This window comes from Terrapene carolina, unplaced genomic scaffold, assembly GCF_002925995.2.
Source record: "Terrapene carolina triunguis isolate 2854851 unplaced genomic scaffold, T_m_triunguis-2.0 Scaffold88, whole genome shotgun sequence".
In the NCBI taxonomy this organism is placed as follows: Eukaryota; Metazoa; Chordata; order Testudines; family Emydidae; genus Terrapene; species Terrapene triunguis.
Genome location: NW_020664439.1, coordinates 16,417,139 through 16,439,453, shown reverse-complemented (window position 1 = coordinate 16,439,453; position 22,315 = coordinate 16,417,139). Strand labels below are relative to the sequence as shown.

At 40.8% G+C, this 22,315-nt stretch overlaps 1 protein-coding gene across 14 annotated transcripts in view; it reads right to left on the bottom strand.

Annotated features, from left to right (window-relative positions):
• Positions 1-1,319: 1,319 nt before the first annotated feature.
• The window catches only part of AGFG1 (ArfGAP with FG repeats 1), a 74,601-nt gene continuing 53,605 nt past the window's right edge, over positions 1,320-22,315 (bottom strand). The window contains exons 6-15 of one of the 14 annotated variants that reach the window (XM_024195238.2): positions 21,143-21,262; positions 20,389-20,460; positions 19,036-19,245; positions 16,599-16,782; positions 15,718-15,797; positions 15,260-15,352; positions 12,818-12,865; positions 11,197-11,355; positions 5,053-5,144; positions 1,320-2,116 (exon numbers count right to left, since the gene is read on the bottom strand). In XM_024195238.2, coding sequence (XP_024051006.1) covers positions 2,057-2,116; positions 5,053-5,144; positions 11,197-11,355; positions 12,818-12,865; positions 15,260-15,352; positions 15,718-15,797; positions 16,599-16,782; positions 19,036-19,245; positions 20,389-20,460; positions 21,143-21,262 — 1,118 coding nt within the window. In that variant the 3' untranslated portion in view covers positions 1,320-2,056. Of the gene's footprint in view, positions 2,117-4,842; positions 4,941-5,052; positions 5,145-11,196; positions 11,356-12,817; positions 12,866-15,259; positions 15,353-15,717; positions 15,798-16,598; positions 16,783-19,035; positions 19,246-20,388; positions 20,461-21,142; positions 21,263-22,315 lie in introns of those variants that run through there. The other 13 variants (XM_024195241.2, XM_024195239.2, XM_024195246.2 and 10 more) reach the window with 13 other exon arrangements.

Genomic DNA, 22,315 nt, shown 5'->3' with positions numbered 1-22,315 from the left:
CCTGATTTGGTAGGCCTATCTCCAGGAGAGGGTCAGGGCTGAGAATCCCAAGTGGAGACAGGCACCTAAGATGCAGATCAATGTGAGTTAGCCACTTAAGTCCCTTTGTGGATCTGGACCCGAAGCCCTGCCTCTTTCCTCTGCATTTAACTTAGGCAGCTCCCCACTCAGCTTGTGGGCTTCTGAGAATCCCTTTCTTATGTGCCTAACTCTCCCCATGCATTGTATAGGGAGCTGGGTACCTAACCCAGGGCTGCCTAGGAGTTCCTACATCCTCTTTGTGAATCTATCCCTACGTGCCAAAATAATGGTTCTAAACATTTATTTTTAAAAAAATGTTACTCCGTGTTCCCACTATCCACCTTCACAATTAAAGTAATATGGAGCCTTCCACATTTGAAGAAATTTTAGTATTTGTTAGTGATGCATAATTAGAAATACAGAGTGCAGCAGTCTAACACCTAGTGAACACCTGTACAGAACGGCTTTACATAAGTTTGATCTGAATGGTATTGTAAGGAGATAAATCAGGGATGGGCAAACTTTTTGGCCTCAGAGCCACATCTGGGTGGGGAAATTGTATGCAGGGCCATGAATGTAGGGCTGGGGCAGAGGGGTTGGGGTGCAGGAGGGAGTGCTGCATGTGGGAGGGGGTGCGGTGTGCAGGAAGGAGCTCAGGACAAGAGGGTGGGGTGCAGGAGGGGGTGCAAAGTGCAGGAGGGGGCTCAGGGCAGGGTGCAGGAGGGGTTGAGGGTGCAGGCTCCAGCCTGACACTGCTTACCTCAAGCAGCTCCAGGGTGGCAGTGGCGCGCAGCAGGGCTAAGGCAGGCTCCCTGCCTGCCCGGAAGTGGCCAGCACGTCCAGCAGTGGCTCCTGGGGGTGGGGTGGGGCAGGCGGCTCCGCCACATGCTGCCCACGCATGCGGGTACCACATCCGAAACTCCCATTGGCTGCGGTTCCCCGCCTATGTGAGCTGCGGGTGGGGGGCAGTGGCTGCAGGCGAGGGCAGCGCACGGAGTCCTCTGCCCTCCCTCCCCCTGGGGCCGCGGTACCGGCTGCTTCCAGGAGTGGTGCGGGCCAGGGCAGGCAGGGAGCCTGCCTTAGCCCTGCTGCGCCACAGGGTTGGCAATCCCGCAGGCCAGATTGAAAACCCTGACGGCCCGGATCTGGCCCGCAGGCCATAGTTTGCCCTCCCCTGAGATAAATGAACTGACAATTCTGACCTGACATTGATAAGTTGACTTGATGAATCGTGTGAAAGTTGTGTCCTCAAATTTACCTGCAAAACCTGCAGACTCACTTTGTTTACCTTGCTTTATTTAAGTGTTCATGAATAGACCAATATACAAGTACATACACTGCTTACATTTCAACCCATTATTTGTTACTGCACAGCAGCAAGAATACACGTAGTCTTTTTTTTTTCCCTAATATTTATTTTTTTTTCACCTGCAAACTGTAGCAAAACATGATCAGCTTTATTAGGCAGACAGGTATCCCTCTACATTATAGAGAATGTAGGCATGTATAAATAGAAGAGCTCTTTCGGAATGGAAAACATTTTGGAGAATGAACAAAACCTCCAATTTGACTTCATGACTTCCAATAGCAATGGTTAAAATGATGTAGGTAATTCATTCCAAGAGATACAACAGCACCTCAAAGTGGCTGATCTATTTCCCCAGTAACATTTTTCACATAACAATGTGTTAAAGTTACAAATACTGATATGCACAAATAGCTATTTTCTAAGAAAAAAATATGTACAGTACTGCAGCATAATGAATGTGGTATCTGCAATTACTTATTAGCCAATTTTAATATACATGATACCGCTACTTTTCTCCTGCCAGTTCACAGGTTAAGGATGTTACCACAGCCCTCCGTTTTGCACATATCTGGTGGTTTTAATACACAATGCAGGTTTGTTTGTTTTTTTTATTAAAGACTTCTCTTGTGTTTAAAGCTAAGATCAGTGAAACAAGACAACAGTGCAAGAGGCGCAGAGATGTTATGTGACCAAGTAAGAGTTCTTTTGGGTAAAGTGTCTATAAGGCTATAAGAAAGGATTGGTTGATGAGCTTCCTGTGGGAAACTGTCCTGTTGGTGCACCAGCCTGAAAAACAGAGAAAGGCAAAAAAACCCAAATCAAATGTACGAACTGTTTTTGCACATGACAAACCCTAAACAAGTACTGTGTCTGGATGGGATAAAAAACAAACAAAAGCCTGTTACTACCTTGGTAAGAAAGATTTCCTTTTTATGTTATAGCTTAATACTAGGGCTGTCAAGCGATTAAAAAAATTTATCGTGATTAATTGCACTGTTAAACAACAGAATACCATTATTTAAATATTTTTGGATGTTCTCTACATTTTCAAATATATTGATTTCAATTACAACACAAAATACAAACTGTACAGTGCTCACTTTATTTTTTATTATAAATATTTGCACTGTAAAAAAATAGTATTTTTCAATTCACCTAATACAAGTACTGTAGTGCAATCTCTTTATAATGAAAGTTGAACTTACAAATGTAGAATTACGTACAAAAAAATAACTGCACTCAAAAACAAAACATAAAATTTTAGAACCTACAAGTCCCCTTAGTCTTACTTCAGCCAATCGCTCAGACCAAGAAGTTTGGTTACAATTTGCAGGTGGTAATGCTGCCCACGTCTTGTTTACAATGTCACCTGAAAATGAGAACAGGCATTCGCATGGCATTGTTGTAGCCGGCATCGCAAGATATTCACGTGCCAGATGCGCTAAAGATTCATGTGTCCCTTCCTGCTTCAGCCACCATTCCAGAATACATGCCTCCATGCTGATGATGGGTTCTGCTCGTTAACGATCCAAAGCAGAGCGGACCAACGCATGTTCATTTTCATCATCTGAGTCAGATGCCACCAGCGGAAGGTTGATTTTCTTCTTTGGTGGATCGGGTTCTGTAGTTTCCGCATCGGAGTGTTGCTCTTTTAAGACATCTGAAAACATTCTCCCAAAATCTGAGAGTGACAAGGTGTGAAGGGACTTCAGATTCTTAAACTTTGGGTCGAGTGCTGTAGCTATTTTTAGATATCTCACATTGGTTTCTTCTTTGCGTTTTGTCAAATCTGCTGTGAAAACGTTCTTAAAACGAACATGTGCTGGGTCATCATCTGAGACAGCTATAACATGAAATATATGGCAAAATGTGGGTAAAACAGAACAGGAGACATACAATTCTCCCCCAAAGAGTTCAGTCACAAATTTAATTAACGCTTTTTTTTTTTTTTAACAAGCTTCAGCAGCATGTCCTCTGGAATGGTGGCCAAAGCATGAAGGGGCATATGAATGTTTAGCATATCTGGTACATAAATACCTTGCAACGCTGGCTAAAAAAGTGCCATGCGAACGGCTGTTCTCACTTACTGCTGACTGCTTCTTATTTACAATGTCACCTGAATCTCCTGTAAATGTCAACACACTTGTTTGTCTTAGCAATTGGCTGAACAAGAAGTAGGACTGAGTAGACTTGTAGGCGCTAAAGTTTTACATTGTTTTGTTTTTGAGTGCAGTTATGTAACAAACAAACAAAAATCTACATTTGTAAGTTACACTTTCATGATAAGGAGATGAGGTGAATTGAAAAATACTATTTCTTTTATCATTTTTACATTGCAAATATTCGTAATAAAAAATACTAAAATAAAGTGAGCACTGTACGCTTAGTATCCTGTGTTGTAATAGAAATAAATATATTTGAAAATGTAGAAACACATCCAAAAATATTTAATACATTTCAATTGGTATTCTATTGTTTAACAGTGCAATTCATCGCGATTAATTTTTTAAATCGTAGTTAATTTTTTGAGTTAATCACATGAGTTAACTGCGATTAATCGACAGCCCTACTTAATACTTTATATACTGCTGTGCTTTTTAGTGGTTTATTCTAAAATACAGTAACTCCTCACTTAACGTCCTCCCGGTTAACGTTGTTTCATTGTTACGTTGCTGATCAATTAGGGAACATGCTCATTTAAATTTGTGCAATGCTCCCTTATAACGTTGTTTGGCAGCCACCTGCTTTGTCCACTGCTTGCAGAAAGAGCAGCTCGTTGGAGCTACCTGGTGGGGGCTTGGAACCAGGGTGGACTGGCAGCGTCCCCCCCCCCCCGCCGCCCCCCCCCCCCCCCCAATCAGCTCCCTGCTCCCTTAAGTTCCCTGTGCGGCAACCGCACAGCAGGCTATCAATTGATGGGCAGTTCAGCTGTCCCTCCCCCCACTGCCATGTGCTGCTCCTGCCCTCTGCCTTGGAGCTGCTCCCGGGAGCCTCCTGCTTGCTTTGCGCAGGGTGGGAAGGGAAAGAGTGGTGCTAATGTCAGGGTGTCCCCCTCCTACCGTTCCCTGTAACCCATCTCCATAGAGCAGGGGGGAACGACAGGGCTCAGGACAGAGGGAGCTTGCTGGCAGCAGCAGCTGCTGTTTCAACTTGATGATCTACTTAAAAAGGCACTGTACTTAGAGTGAGGTCAGCGTACTTAAAGGGGCAATGCACATCTCTCTCACACACAGGGTGTCTCTCTTTGCCATGCTGTGACTCCTCCCTCCATTCTTGCTGCCTTGCAGCGTATGAGGCTATATTAACAACATGTTAACCCTTGAGGGCACAGCTGAGTGCTAGTTCATCATTTAGCAGTAAGGCATTCCCTGAGAAATAGCCCACCCTCTTCCACCCTCTGACTCCACCACCTCAACCAAGGTTCACAATCATTGCCGTTTCGCTTAAAGTAGCATTTTTCAGGAATATAACTACAACATTAAGCGAGGTGTTACTGTACACCCCAGTAAGATCATTGTACATAAATACCTCGGTCTGATTTTGAACAGCCTTATCAATGTCATGTCATCTGAATACTGAATTGCATCTAGGAGATCACATGCTGCCTTCCCTAAGTTAAAACAAAATCAAGCTGCATGCGTATCTAAATTAAATGTATTGTAGATTACATCTCTTTTTGGACCTGTAAGATTTACTATTACTGTGTAATAATTCTCACTTACCATAAAAGGATTACTAGATACTCCAACAGCAGCAACTTGTCCAAAGGGGGTTACTACAGGCTTTGCCTGTCCAAATGCAGCAAAACCTGCACCTTGTCAAGATAAAAGATGTTAGAAGTAGCTTCATACTGGTGGCCAAGCCTTTAAAGGCAGAAGACTATTCCCTATAAGCCCACTCCCACCACAGTGACGCAAGTTAAACCTTTTAGTGCATTGGTAATTTGTCCATCAAGGCAGCAGGACTGGGTCAATTCCGGTCCATAATTTAGCCTCTCTAAATATACATTTATGCAAAACTTCAAAACAAATTTTAAAAATCGATGAATTTTCTTTCAATTCCTATGGAAACATGTTTTTAGAAGAATTCCCATGACTGTTTCTAAGCCAAAACGCTCCAATGTTGTTCTAGTACATGACACTCTAGTAAGTTTCTAATCAATTTAACGTAATCAGAGTGAACATGGAAGTGAAACAATTTATCATCATCATCATCGGTAAGTAAAATGCCAAACACACTAACAATACAAGTTCAAATTAAATTTTTCAGCTGTAAAAATTACTTAGAACTATTGAGATTCAAAAAATTAAAGCTTTGTAAATCCTTAACACTTGTCAACACAACAAAAATATACAAATGAAATATGCTTAAAACAAATAACTGTTTTCACGATTCATGTTAGTCTACTTGTAACAAACCTAATTCAAAAGTCTTAAATCACTGGATTTTAACTCAAATAAGTTCTCAAGCAGCAATTTTCTTATTTTGCCTATCTGTAAATTTCTATCGTTGATTGAAAACTCTGTTCGGTTTGTGTACACACAGTGAAATCAATGTTTATCAACATTTACCAATAAAAACCTAGTCCTTCCAAGCCTAGCTATAAGCCAGGCCTATTAATGGTTTTCCAGGAAGAAATCAGGCCAAATCATTGTGATTTTCTACTACACATTTCGTACAAGGTAACAGCACAGTAAATTACAGCATCTTTTTAAGTGTCCAGAATCCGAATACTCTGCCTCCCTAAAGCTAATACCAACAAATATTATTGAACCAATAATACCAGAGATACAGCTTTATAATATTAGTTACAGTTACAAGTGCATTAATCGGTGCTAATATAAAATGTTAAATAGGAAAAACAAAGTGGCTACATTTGTGTTACTGAAAAAAGGAAGCAAGAGTTGGGTGGTTATTTCTAAAGGTTCCAAAGTCATTCCTTCCTGATTATATTCCAGTGCACAGTTTTCTTTTTGGACCTTTTCCTGCATGTAAAAATTCATAAAAAAATAATTTAGGCTATTTTCTTTGATTCTCTCTAGCCCTCTCCCCTTTTTAAGGTTTGAGGAAAATATGTTATAATAGGTTCCAGACACATACAGGAGTGAAAAACAGTCTTCTTCCCTGCACAAAAGTTTCAGTAAAAAATCCAACTAAAAAGTCTCACTGTCATTTTGTTTCAGAGATAGTGATCATAGTTATAGCAATAAAACTGGACACATTTGACAAAGATTATACCATGCTATAAAAGACAATGCAGAAACCAAGTTCTTTAGTCATGCAATTATATACTGTTGCAAGATCATCCCAAAAGATCCAAGATAAGGAAAATGTACATTTTCCTTAAGTATCATCTTGGATTGCTAAAAGGTAGTTAGAGTATTTCATAGGCCTGGTCTACACTACGAGTTTAGGTCGAATTTAGCAGCGTTAAATCGAATTAAGCCTGGACACGTCCACACGACGAAGCCCTTTTTTTCGACTTAAAGGGCCCTTTAAACTGGTTTCTTTACTCCACCTCCAACGAGGGGATTAGCGCTGAAATCGGCCTTTGCGGGTCGGATTTGGGGTAGTGTGGACGGAATTCAACGTTATTGGCCTCCGGGAGCTATCCCACAGTGCTTCATTGTGACCGCTCTGGACAGCACTCTCAACTCAGATGCACTGACCAGGTAGACAGGAAAAGCCCCGCGAACTTTTGAATTTCCATTTCCTGTTTGCCCAGCGTGGAGAGCACAGGTAACCACGCAGAGCTCATCAGCACAGGTAACCATGATGGAGTCCCAGGATCGCAAAAGAGCTCCAGCGTGGACCGAACGGGAGGTACGGGATCTGCTCGCCATATGGGGAGATGAATCAGTGCTAGCTAAACTCCGTAGCAGTAAACGAAATGGCAAAATATTAGAAAAAGTCTCAAAGGCCATGAAGGACTGAGGCCATAACAGGGACGCACAGCAGTGCCGCATGAAAATTAAGAGCTAAGGCAAGCCTACCACAAAGCCAAAGAGGCAAACGGAAGGTCCGGGGCGGAGCCGCAAACATGCCGCTTCTACGCGGAGCTGCATGCCATGCTAGGGGGTGCAGCCACCACTACCCCAACCGTGTGCTTTGACTCCATCAATGGAGAATCACGCAACAGGGAAGCGGGTTCGGGGTACAAGGAAGATGATGATGAAGACAAAGAAGATAGCTGACAGCAAGGAAGCGGAGAAACCGGTTTCCCCAACAGCCAGGATATGTTTATCACCGTGGACCTGGAACCAGTAACTCCCGAACTCACCCAAGGCGTGCTCCCAGACCCTGAGGGCACACAAGGGACCTCTGGTGAGTGTACCTTTGTAAATATTACACATGGTTTAAAAGCAAGCGTGTTTAATGATTAATTTGCCCTGGCAATCGCAGCCAGTACAGCTACTGGAAAAGCCTGTTAACGTGTATGGGGATGGAGCAGAAATCCTCCAGGGACATCTCCAGAAAGCTCTCCTTCATGTACTCCCAAAGCCTTTGCAAAAGGTTTCTGGGGAGGGCTGCCTTATCCCGTCCGCCATGGTAGGACACTTTACCACGCCAGGCCAGTAGCACGTAGTCTGGAATCATTGCATAACAAAGCATGGCAGCGTATGGTCCCGGAGTTTGCTGGCATGCAGACAACATCCATTCCTTATCTCTCTCTGTTATCCTCAGGAGAGTGATATCATTCACGGTCACCTGGTTGAAATGGGGTGATTTTATTAAGGGGACATTCAGAGGTGTCCGTTCCTGCTCGGCTGAACAGAAATGTTCCCCGTTGTTAGCCACGCGGTGGGGGGGAGGGGTGAAGTGATCATCCCAGAGAATTGGGTGTGTGTGTGTGGAGGGGGAGGGGGGTAGTTGGGTTTTAACCACCTCTCCCTTCTCCTCCACCAGCTGCAAATGTTTCTCCTTCACAGAGGCAAGTGAAGATTAGAAGGAGAAAACGGCGGACTCGGGATATGTTCTCGGAGCTCCAGATGTCCTCCCACACTGACAGAGCACAGCAGAATGCGTGGAGGCAGTCAATGTCAGAGTGCAAAAAAGCACAATATGAACGGGAGGAGAGGTGGCGGGCTGAATCGCGGGCTGAAGAGGATAGGTGGTGTCACCTTGCTGACAGAAGGCAAGAGTCGATGCTCCGGCTGCTGGAGCATCAAACTGAAATGCTCCAGCGTATGGTTGAGCTGCAGGAAAGGCAGCAGGAGCAGAGACCGCCGCTACATTCCCTCCTCCCCCATTCCTCCCAGGCTACCTTGGCAGTTATCCTCCTAGTTGTGTGATGAATTAATAAAGAATGCATGAATGTGAAGTAACAATGACTTTATTGCCTCTGCAAGTGGTGCTCGAAGGGGGGAGGGGAGGGTGGTTAGTTTACCGGGAATTAGAGTGAACCGGGGGGGGGGGGGGGGGGGGGGAGAGAAGGGTTCATCAAGGAGAAAAACAGAAGTTTCATACCATAGCCTGGCCAGTCACAAAACTGGTTTTCAAAGCTTCTCTGATGCGCACCGCGCCCTGCTGTACTCTTCTAACTGCCCTGGTGTCTGGCTGCGCATAATCAGCGGCCAGGCGATTTGCCTCAACCTCCCACCCAGCCATAAACATCTCCCCCTTACTCACAGATATTGTGGAGTGCACAGCAAGCAGCAATAACTATTGGAATATTGGCTTCGCTGAGGTCTATCCGAGTCAGTAAACTGTGCCAGCGCGCTTTTAAACGTCCAAATGCACATTCTACCACCATTCGGCACTTGCTCAGCCTGTAGTTGAACAGGTCCTGACTACTGTACAGGCTGCCTGTGTACGGCTTCATGAGTCATGGCATTAAGGGGTAGGCTGGGTCCCCAAGAATAACGATAGGCATTTCAAAATCCCCAACGGTTATTTTCTGGTCCGGGAAGAAAGTCCCTTCCTCCAGCTTTTGAAACAGACCAGAGTTCCTGAAGACGCGAGCGTCATGTACCTTTCCTGGCCATCCCACGTTGATGTTAGTGAAATGTCCCTTGTGATCCACCAGGGCTTGCTGCAGCACTGAAAAGTACCCCTTGCGGTTTATGTACTCGGTGGCTTGGTGCTCCGGTGACAAGATAGGGATATGGGTTCCGTCTATCGCCCCACGACAGTTTGGGAATCCCATTGCAGCAAAGCCATCCACTATGACCTGCACATTTCCCAGAGTCACTACCCTTGATATCACCAGGTCTTTGATTGCGTTGGCTACTTGGATCACAGCAGCCCCCACAATAGATTTACCCACTCCAAATTGATTCCCGACTGACCGGTAGCTGTCTGGCGTTGCAAGCTTCCACAGGGCTATCGCCACTCACTTCTCAACTGTGAGGGCTGCTCTCATCCTGGTATTTTGGCGCTTCAGGGCAGGGGAAAGCAAGTCAAAGTTCCATGAAAGTGCCCTTACGCATGCGAAACTTTCGCAGCCACTGGGAATCGACCCACACCTGCAACACGATGCGGTCCCACCAGTCTGTGCTTGTTTCCCGGGCCCAGAATCGGCGTTCCACGGCATGAACCTGCCCCAGTAACACCATGATTTGCACATTGCTGGGGCCCGTACTTTGTGAGAGGTCTATGTCCATGTCAATTTCCTCATCACTCTTGTCGCCGCGCTGCAATCGCCTCCTCGCCTGGTTTTGCTTTGGCATGTTCTGGCTCTGCATATACTCCAGGACAATGCGCGTGGTGTTCATAGTGCTCATAACTGCCGCGGTGATCTGAGCGGGCTCCATGATCCCAGTGCTATGGCGTCTGGGCTGAAAAAAGGCACGAAACTATTGTCTGACGGAGGGAGGGAGGGGCGAGTGACGACATGGCTTACAGGTACAGGGAATTAAAATCAACAAAGGTGGCTGTGCATCAGGGAGAAACACAAATAACTGTCACACAGAATGGCCCCCCCAAAGATTGAACTCAAAGCCCTGGCTTTAGCAGGCCGTTGATTTCACGGAGGGAGGGGGAAGCAAATGAATACAGAACAAATCTGGTCCATCTATTTTTTAGATCTTAGGCTGGCAGCAGACGCTGCAGCATGACTGACAGCCATCGGCATCTTCTGGTTGCTTGGCAGAAGATGCTGTTTTACGACTGCTAGCCATCACCGTCAAGACGGTTCAATAGGACTGCCGGCAGGACTGAGTCTCCAGGAGACAAAACATGTCTGCCCAGGTGCTTCTGACCGAACTCACTGAGGAGTACAACGACGACTGATACCAGTCGTAATACACCATCCACTGCCAAAAGGCAAGGAGCTGCTGCTGTGTAGCAATGCAGTACCATGTCTGCCAGCACCCAGATGACATATGGTGACCGTGAGCTGAGCTGAGCGGGCTCCATGCTTGCCGTGGTATGTTGTCTGCACAGGTAACCCATGTAAAAAGGTGCAAATCGATTGTCTGCCATTGCTCTGACAGAGGGGGAGGGGCCTGACGACATGTACCCAGAACCCCCCGCGACACTGTTTTCGCATCATCAGGCATTGGGATCTCAACCCAGAATTCCAATGGGCGGCGGAGACTGCGGGAACTGTGGGATAGCTACCCACAGTGCAACGCTCCAGAAGTCGACGCTAGCCTCGGTACTGTGGACGCGGTCCGCCGACTTAATGCACTTAGAGCATTTTATGTGGGGACACACACAATCAACTGTATAAAATCGGCTTCTATAAATTCGACCTAATTTCGTAGTGTAGACATACCCATAGTCAGTTTTTTGCTAGCAGCAACGTACCACAACTGACACAAAAATTAAGATCTACTCCTGTCATGCCTGACCCTTACATGCAAGAAATTTCCTTTACATAGTCCCACTTGCTTAACCAAGATTTCAGGTATGTATGGACTTACCATTTGGTTGCTGAGCAAAAACAGTCTGTTGTGGGAAAGCTCCCTGGGTTGGGAAGGCAGGCTGCTGGAAATTGCCACTGAAGCTAGTAGGAAGACTGTAGGATGCAGGAGTTCCAAATCCTGCAGGCATGCTCATGGATGCTGTGCCAAATGTTGCCGCTGGCAAGGGAAATAGCATTCAATTTACAAGTAATTTCTTATACAAAATTTACTACAATGCCACTCTAAGAAGAATCTTACTAGCTTCGTAATACACACCCAACTGCCAGTGGATGGGTTAGTCTCAGCTTCCAGTAACACTAAATTAATTTGCTCACTAGAAATTAAATAAAATACATGCAAGATAAAAATTTTAAGCTAAATTGCAAGAAGAACACTGTCAAGTTGGCTAGGTCCAACTTTTCTGATTACATTAGTATCTGTAAAGTCCATGGAATTCTTTTCCATGTTTTACTTCTACTCAAGTGCTTCCAAAAGTTATTTCTGGTAAAGAGTTAATGTGGAGGCCAGTACTTACAGGCAACACCAAAAAAACAGCATGTATGTTCAATGGAAGAAAATGTTAGGTCTGAAAAAATTTCAGTTTATAATTTCCAAGGTGAAATTACAAACAATGAAAAAGTTGTAAAATCAATCTTCAGTGTTCTTTTAAAATAACTTCCTACCATGCACAGACTTGTATACAAAATTCCTAGCACAGAATTCCTTAGTTTAAGATTGAGATAGTGCTTTAAAAAAAATCTCATCTGCCTCACTGTTACTGAACATTCCAGGTAGAACAAACCTGCGGTATTTATGCACCCCAGGCCTGTCTTCAGAGAAATGTTGATTAAGAGCAGTACAGTATGACTAGCAACAAAACCATTATTAAATCCTTCGGGGTTTACTGTGATTAATATTAAACAGCACACAAAGCTTTTTGGTATGAACATAAATGTTAGGCATTTCTGCAGCATTTTTGCTCTAATTCAGCATTAAGTGTAACCATTCTTTTAATGTGTTACAAATTTTAATTTGACTTTCTTTGGTATAAAATTTGCACAAATTGAATTCCAAATCAACATATTTGATTAACTGAAAGGTAAACTATTGTCAGGAAAGGAATGTTGAGAGTGTATATATTTAAGTAACCATTAAAGCGGAATAAGACAAGTATGGGATATAAAGTAAACAGATAATTGATACAGTACATACAAAGAATACATTGACATTACTTTCACAAATTACCATCAACAGAAGAGGCTATTTAATAATGAACAGCTTGACAAAACAGCAAACCCAAACACACTGACAAATTGTGCAATGGTTTGGGATATCCAAAAGGTATCAAACTTACTATAAGCAAGCGTCAAAGAATTTACTCAAATAAGTTGTAAGCATCTACTAACGTGACCATGGAGGTAAGCAATAATTACTTAATTGCTTGATGCAAATAAAAAATTATACTAAGACAAAGATAATTTTTTCCAAGTGCCACACATCCATGCTCACTCCATTTTAAAATATGGAAAACAGCCTACTCAAAATTTACATGCAGAGAACCAGGAAGCTGGCAATAAGCTTTCACAAGCAAGTAAACAATTAGCCACACGAAACTCAGATATCAAATGTGGCCACCTACCAAAATGAGCCTGAGGAAATATGTGAGAGTGCATTGCTCCCGAGAGGCCTTATGGAAAGCCACAAAAAGACCAATGTCAAATGATTTATAGATTTCTGAACAGTCATTTCTATACAACTATTTTACATGACAAAAAGTCTAGTGATTAAAAGAGCTTTTTTAAAACCTGTACAAATTTTCTAACAACTAAACTTTGGATTTATCAAGTGTACTGCAGACCAATTGGTAAATTATAGGTGTTACCTGAAATAATTATGCTAAAGTCAAAGGCTTTTTTCTAAAATACACTATAAAGTTTATACCAAACCCATTTACACTGCACGCAAGATGCAAATATAGCATAAAGCTAAATTATAAGCAATCTTATTACACTTATCAAGTTTGCAGAAAGGAACTTGAGACAGGAAATATTAATTACAATATCCTATCAGATACTTAACTGAAGTACAGTAAAACTTGTTGATGCCCAAACACTTTTTCAAAGGACAGCATGTTTTCGGAAGTAAGGGAACTCAGAAGTGGTTGAATAGAATTTGTTTTAAAGGGATAATCTAAAAAAAACAGCCTTCACACTTGGGGCTTGTCTACACAGCCCTGCAGTTCAGCCTAAGGGGGGAGTGAATAGCAGTGCACACCAAAGCGCTGAACTGTAACTCAGTGTGTGGATGTGAACTAAAAAATTACTACTTCACATAAGATAATCCTCTTCAAACAGGGTTATATTAAATGTAAACTAGGAGCCTTCTAGTTCACATCTGCAGCATCCATACAGGGGAGTTACAGCGCAACTCACATCCGCACAGTTCAAACTGCAGGCAGTGTAGGCATATCCTAGGTCACTATCTGGCAGAGACCTTCTGAAGGTAATTCCAACAGCCTCTTTAAAGCTATAATTTTTTAAGGATACAAAAGAATGACAGGAATTTTTAAAGATAGTCCAAAGTGGTACAGATCGTAATACTGGGATGGCATTAAATAAAGGAGAGAATTTTGGTTGCATACCGAAGGTTTTAATCAAACAGTAGAGTCTATTAAATGGCAGAATAGCCACAGTTGCCACATGGGGCTAATCCTAAAATTCAGCATTGCAGATAAAGAATTAAGCATAGAATAAAATATTATACTAGTAGTAGAGTCTAAACCAGGAGCATTGTATTGTAAGAAGGAACATTAAGCTGATTTTTCAATTTATAAATTAAACTATTTTACATATGGAGTCATGGCCCCATGGATTCTGCAGAATTTACTTCCTGTTTCAGAATTGTGCTCCATTAATTCAAGCTATCATTTAAAAGGATTTCTCACCCTAATGGTAGGGAAGGAAAAACCTGAAAACATGAATAGATGTGGGGTTTGTCTTTGAGGGTGCAAAGAATGATAAAAGCTAGAATTGCTCCATTTATTTAAATGGGCTATAAATTCTGACAGCGACAGTGCAAATGTCACAGTAAACTGTTTCAAATACTTAAATAGCCAACAAGTGTTCATATCTCAATCATAGGGCCTACTGTACTGCTTGCATTATTAATTTTTTATATTTTTATTCTAAATGAAACTGCTGCAGAATTTCCAAAGTGCAACAGAATTTATATTCTGCAGCTAGCTGGAGCTAAGAGGCCCTACAGATACTGCCTTTCATTGCCGAGTACCCCAAAGTGCTTTTCAAACTCTATAAATAAATTGTTACAGCCAACACTAACACAATCACACCTAGCATGTAACAGCAACAAGTAGTACACAGCAGGTTTAAAACAATACAGCAGGTCAATGCTGTAGCCAATTAAAATTGGAGGGGGAATTTAGAGACAAAATAATTACTAGAGCTGGTTGGAAAAATTTCGAATGGAACATTCTTACACCAGAAAATGGCAAATCACTGAAACTGAAATGTTCCATGAGACCATGGCAATAGAGATGGAAGCCAGGCATTTAAAAAAAAAATAAAAAAAAAAATAAAAAACCTACCTAGCCTGATTTTCTGCCAGTCACCTACCAGCCTCCTTTGCAGTCCTGGTTCCTGGCTCCTTAGTACCCTGTCTGATGGGGAGCCAGAAGCCAAGTTCACAGCTCTTGGAAGCTCTGGTTTCAATGGCTTCCAGGTAGCCCTCCAGGTATCTGCCCCACAGCTGAGACTCCCAGAACTTCCAGGTGCCTCACTAGGCAGGTTGCCTGGAGGCTTGAGGAATGTTTTGAAAAGGTCAAAATGAAATGTCATCCTCCACTTAAACAACTGTTTGACAATTTGGCTATATGTCTTATTTAAATATTGTGCTCTTTTACTTAAAAACAGAGTGCAGAATTTTACATTGACTTGTGCATGACCTATTTTCAGTCACTTGCTAAAAAATAAAGTTATGAAGCTACAAATATAATGAAGTTCTGAAATTAAGTATGCTCTTGCATAGCATATAAAACTATACGGTACAATTTTATTTTTCTAACCTGCTGCTCCTCGGCTATTGGTCTGGAACGGGTTTGTTGAAGGTGCCACTGGAGCGACAGGGGCAGCTACAAATGGATTTGTGGAAGGTGCTGCTGAAAGATTAACAATTAAAAAAAAAATTTACACAGTGCTGTGTTGATTTATGTTTGTTCTACACATCCTTCACAAAGTCAAAGACAGTCAGAAATAACTTTACATAAGAGGTTTTTCCATACCTTTTCTGTGTTGGGTACTACATGAGATTTTTTTATATATATAATTTTTATTTTTTTTTTAAAAACACAAACACTGATATTTTAGACTACTTACATCATATTGCCTGCACTGGCAACAGTGTAGGTCATCATTTCTAATGACAGTGAAGTCATTAGTACTACTATACAATGGGACACTGAACTAAAATTTAGTAATATGTTTGCTTACAGTCTGCATAAACATTAGTCATATTTTAATATACCTCCAAATGAAGCAGGCACACTTGAAGATACAGGCTGTGTCTGTGCAGTAGCAGCCACTGGTACTGTTCCAAAAGCATTGCTGTAAATAATTCACATTCAGTGAAGTCAGTGTTGCTCCTTTAACAATTAACATCTACGATTAATTTTGGCAGATAAAAGCAAAGTAGAAAAGGGATATTTAGGCACAGATCTGAAAATGCTATATAATCCATTAGTGCCAGGAGTTGAATTCTTGATGCCAAGGTCAAAGGCTAAATACATTAGCGCTGAGCAATGGCAAATCCTGTCCGCCAATGGCAAAGTGTAAAAGTATGGACAATGAGGAGAAAAAGAAATAGGCATAGGCTGCCAAGCAAAAGCTTTAGGGAAATTTGAATTTCCAAGCAAAAAGTTACTACAGGTGCTCGCTTTTAATTACTTAAAAAAAAAAAAAAAAAGACACGTACATTGCAAATGTCTCACTTTTCAAAACCAATCTCTTACCAATTATGAGACTATACGCTTAAATATGCATGTAATCCATATGGAGGATTGTTATCCTCCAACAGAATTTAGTGTGTGTTGTCTAGGAAGGTGTAAAAGTGTTTCACTGATAAACACTTGCTTCAGTTTCATTTTACAACCTCTAGCGGGCAGTACAACCACAACTACCGTTAAGAAATGATGCAGTTTTAGTAAGGACAGTGAAGTCAACACCCAACTAACTCCTCTCCAGAATTATTTCCCTACAATTTTTAAATCGTGACCTAAACAAAGAAGAACAGTTGAATACAAGCAGGTTTTTTTAAAACTTTATCAACACTACCATAGGGCTATTTTTCTGCCTATAAATACAGTTGGTTTAGGGCTAATTACTTTAACTTCTAACAAGAAAAAGTACCTGCTAACATTACTGGTGGAAGTATATGCATTACTAGAGGTTGCTGTGGAGCTGAACACACTGTCTAATTCTGCTAGAGCTGCATACTTGTCTGAAGATGCACTTGGCTGACTTGGGGCTGACACAGCAGGACCTGACGGTGCTGTAACTACAGTGCCGAAGCCACTTCCTTGCTCACTACCACCTAGAAAAGAAGATACCATATTGAAATTTAAAATGACACTTCTAAAACCATGTTTTCCCTATAATCTTCTCCATACTAACAGAAAATGTTAATTAACTGTTCTCCCATCATTTAAGACTAAATTTAAACAATAAGACTTAATGCTACCCTAATACAGGGCTAATAAACTATGGCTCCCAATCTCTCTCTTTATAAGCACACGGTACCATGCTTCAATGAGTCTATAGTTCCAAAGGCAGCTTCCTAGTTTCCACAGATCGCATTATTAAGTGAAGTACACTGCTCTCTCTTGCTCCAGTTAGAAAGATGGATTTGTTTTAAACCTTGTTGTGCGTGACTCATCCTTAGAATACAGCTTTGAAATTTAGATGGAGACTGAAATTTTTGTACATTTAGAAAGCAACAAGGCATAAGAAATCTAACAATTAAGTTACAGAATGATAAACTCGTAACTATTACCTCAAAGTATAATCCTGCAGAAACTCACACTTCCAGGTTCTTGTGACTCCTAACCATATGCTGGGGAGTATTCCCAAACCTCATGTATGGTACCTCCCACTAAAGACTGAATTCATGAGCCATGCAGTATGTGTCACAAAAGCCATGTCATATCTTCCAAATGGTGGCTAATTTTCATTTATACCCTAAGAGGGTAACTACACTCCAAATCCTGAAAAGATGCTAAATAAATAATACTGATCCAGTGTATCAAATTCAGGAGAACAAAACGATAGATAACAGTATAGAATTGTCTTGTTTCCAAGGATATCTGTTCTCAGCAGATTTCCACTGAGAGGAAAACTCCAGAGATTTTACAAGCACCAGTGTATGACATTTTGTAACCAAGAAGTCTAAACAGTCAACAAAAACTGGAAGTGTGCAACAGTGTAGAGGTGCACTGAGTAATAACACCTACTTTTTGGAATATGGAAGAATATGAACAAAAAAATTGACAAAGGAAAGTAATTTAAGGATTTTTTTGTAGGTAAAAATGTAAGAAGAAGAGTAGTATGTCACCTCATGATACCCTTAAGTAAGTTTCACTGAGCTAAAGTAGTCTGTCCAGCAAATATGCACCAAAGCACGCAGGAGCAATAAAAAAAAATTGGACAACTTGAGATTAAAAGTACAGTATTTTTGAATATCTGGACATCTTATCCCTCCATAAACATTGCCAGGTTAACGGAGATACAAACAACACTGACGACTCTTGATTGTGCACCTCATAGTCCTGTTGTATATTTGTGTTGAACACACATATAACAGCAATGTTTGTTAGAATGGGTGCAAACTTCAGCTTTAAACAAAACTTCGCTGCAGACTTAGTTATGGAGTAGCCAGTGTCTACTCCACAATTAGAATAATGGCTCATCCTAAGAGTCAGTCACCCACTGCCCTCCTCAAGACAAATCATAGAATGTCAGAATTGGAAGGGACCTCAGGAGGTCATCTAGTCCAACCCCCTGCTCCAATCCCCAGACAGATTTTTGCCCCAGATCCCTAAATGGCTCCCTCAGGGATTGAACTCACAACCATGGGTTTAGCAGGCCAATGCTCAAACCACTGAGCTATCCCTCCCCCCCCGGGGACCACACAACTTTAAGGGAAAGAATATTAAAGCCATATACTGTATCAGTTTTGCTTAGGAGCTGATATACATGACTTATTTACCATTGTAGTATACTGGATTGAATCCAACTTAAACTCCAATGAAATTCATGTTACCGTCCTTGTTCAATATATGGTTAACTTAGTAGTTTTAATCTCCTTTAACAGAGAAAGGCTAACCAAGCTTTACGTTAGATGAACATCTAAAAAAAGCTATCATGGTGGCTTTTGATTGTAAAGATAAAAAGTTATCTTAGACCGCAACTGGTGTGATTGAATGAATAAAGTCGCCCACTCCAGCAATATACAGAAACCTGAATAATGTACTACTAGAATACTCATCACTAACAAACCATTTTGTTGCCAAAATGAAAACACTTTTGAGTGATTGGCTCAAAAAAAGCATGATCTTTTTGATAAGTGCTATTTTGCAAATGACTGCATAGATTAAAGCATTTGCTTTGTTACAAGAAGCAGCACAGCAATGTAGGAGTTTAAAATGTGCAGGTGTGAAGTTAATTAGAATTTTTCGAAGAGACAATTTAAAGCATGCTTAACATGGTTGGTTACCATTTTGACAGGCACAGCCATCCTCACAAGGAATAAAAATGAAGGATAACAGGTCAAAGAAAAAAAACTTAATACCTTGCCCTGTGCTGAAGATATTATCTAAATTAGCAAGAGCTGCATATTTGTCTGCTGACTGGAGATTCGGTTTATTCACTGCAACTTTACTGGCAGCAGTTGCCGTTGTGTTGCTCTGAGAAGCATTGAAGGCTCCAAAATCAGCACTGGAGGATTTGGGGAAGTTATCAAAGTGAGCAAACTTAGCATTCATTGATCCAGCACTTCCACCTGTAACAAAATAAGTTAAACATGGATACTTTAAAGGTATAGGAAAGTCTCTCCAAATGCTCTTGGTGGCAATATCATCCCAACTCTTGGTGGTTACACCAGGCAGTAACATCACTTTTGTTTTTTATCCCACAGGCTAACTAAAACCCCTCTAACACACTTAAAATTAATCTTGAATCATCAGAATGAGCACATTTATATCTGTAAACTTCTAAATCTGAAGAAAACTCTGAAAGTTCAATAGCTTGCACACACCGTAATTAGCTCTCGCAAAACTATGTTTCAGTGCAACATCATTAAGTCAACTCAAACACCACATATTTAGCTAGAAAAATTTTGAGTTAAATTAGCTTTAATTTTATAAATCCAAAATACAGCTTTTCCTGCTGCAAGAATTCAGCGACGTAAGTAGGAGTTGTTTTATTTTCCTCAATGGTACAATATGCTTGACCATTTCAGACATCAGTAACCAGTGCAGGCAAAAAAGGTTAGCCTGAAAGTCTAGAGGTAGCACAATGGGATACCAGACCAAGGTTCAGAGCGACTAACCCAGTCCTTTACTCCCAGATGTCATGGCTGCACCTAGACAGACAGACAACACAGCCTTTGGGAGGGGAGATAAAGAAAAAACAGAAGGGATTTGAGAGCCCTCCTTTCAAGGGGGAAAAAAAAAATTTCTTCCTAGGATACACATTATGTATACTAAAGTAAATGAATCAATCTATTAGGATTTATATAAACACTCTGCTGATCCCAAATATAGGAATCAGTTTGAAAGCTCCAGCTTTTTAATGTGTGCAACAAATTTTATGTTTAAATCTCTAAAAAGGTATTAATTTATGAGTTTCCAGATCTTCATTGTAGACAGAGGATTCTGTTAATATGTGCAAGTCAGATTTACATTTTAGTTGAATAGAAAAAGGGGTGTGTGCGTGTGCATGCACACATGTGCACACGCACGTACACTTGGTTGAGGGCTCAGCCCATATTAACTATTAATAAACCATTAGCAATTTGATAATTTTAAACGCAAGCACAGACATAAGCAAAGATTGGTGAAAATATATGTAAGGGTGGAACTAAAACAAAACACAATGGCATATAAAACAAAATAAACTAAGTTTCCTACTCAGTGAAACTTACTGTGTACAGCCTGGAGAGGGAAAGCTGAAGTAAATTCACCAAAACTGCAGCTAGATGAAAGCGTTCTGAACGCTGGATAGACAGAAATTGTGTGAGGGGGATTAAAGTTAACCAAAGAAGGGAGGGAAAAAAAATTTTAAAAAAAGTTTAAATGACACCACATTCAAAAGGAAAAAAGGAAAAGAAGTCAGCCAAAGATTAGACAAACAGCAACTGTCAGCCCAAGCAAAAGTTTTAAAGTATGATCAAATTAACAAGAAAAGCAAAATAAGAATTTAGCAATAGACCTTACACATGAAATCTTCTGATAACTGAGTGCCTAACATGCATCTGTGTGGTAAATACATTCAATAATTGTACTACTCTGGTCTGCATTTATCCATCTTTACTGAAATCTTCTCTTGGAAGATGGAAATCACAGATGTAATCTCCTTTAGATAAATGTGGTCTGATATTTAGAAGTACCAATATAGTTACATTCAGTAAGCTTACAAATATTTCATGTGTAGGGCTAATTATAAGCGACAATGTCAAATTAGGAGGCTTCCCAAAAGTGCCAGAAAACAGTAAAACAAAACAAAAAACCCATACCAAATAACCAAACAGAAAAAGGCATTCATTTCAGGTTTCCCCAGAACTTCAGATTATGATTATGTTAAAGCAGCCAGATGCAGGAAGTAAACTGAAGTACTTTCTCACTTGTATGTCTGGACTATGTTGTATTAAAAATTAATCAGAAATGCTAGTAGTCTACCTGTATTTTGGGGCTGAAAAGGAGACTGACTTGCTGTGGGGAAACCTCCAAAATTACTCGAACCACTAGACTGTCCAAATGCATCAAAGTTTGCAAAACCTGCATTTGCAGAGTTCTGTGCTGTAAATTGTAAAGGAACAAAACATGTTAATGGACATGAAAAACAAAAACACATATGTATTAACTGAAGTAAGTTATGGTTATGTTGGTCTGAGTGTGATGTCCTACCTCAAGCACAATTTTTCTCTTTTTTATAAATGAAGCATCACATTCTTATCTAAAGTATAATACATGTCCTACGGATTAAATTAATCTTCAAAATTTATTTTAAGCCTTTCATATTTGCCTTCATAGGTCTGTATCAATAAATTCCCCACTCGTTTTTCCATAGTTCATTTCTGTTAAAGCATGAGTGATATGCCATTACCCACAGTAACTGCAAGACCTCAATAAAAGGTAAATCTGCACTGTAATCGAAAGTGTAATTGCAGCAAACGGTGACATACCCAGGTTAGCTTTAATCTAACTAGCATGGCTAGCAATGAAGCTTCAGCATGGGCTAGGAATACTTGTAAGGTTTGAGATGAAGCCAATACTATGCTGCTTCACTGCTATTTTTAAATATGCTAGAAAAGCTAGATTACAGCTGGCACGGGCATGCCAACTCAAACCGCAATCATGCTTTTGATTGCGGTGTAGACATACACAGTGTGAGATTCATTTTAAACCTACAGTACTAGCACAGAAAGCTCTGAAGACAGAACACCAAATTTGTAACTGATAAGAGTCAAACAAGATTTTAAATCTTTCCAAACACTATTTTCCAGTGAAATGCCAATCTGTCTGGTAGGCTATTCGACTCCTACAAGTCTGGTTTGGAAATGTGAAATATGTTCTACTTCTAGTATGCATTTTTACAGCATTTCAAAATGTCAAGCATTTATATCAGAAGTACAACATTGTTAGAGGGAATTTAATTTGTCACTACTTAGTTTGTTTTGGATACATGCTATTTAGAAGCAGCAAAGAGTCCTGTGGCACCTTATAGACTAACAGAATACATACTATTTAGAAGTCATTCAACCTGTCAAAGCATTCAAAGCACTATGTAATTAAAATGCAATTAAAAAAAAAAAAAATCACATAACAGAACACGAAGCCAAACCAAGCAGT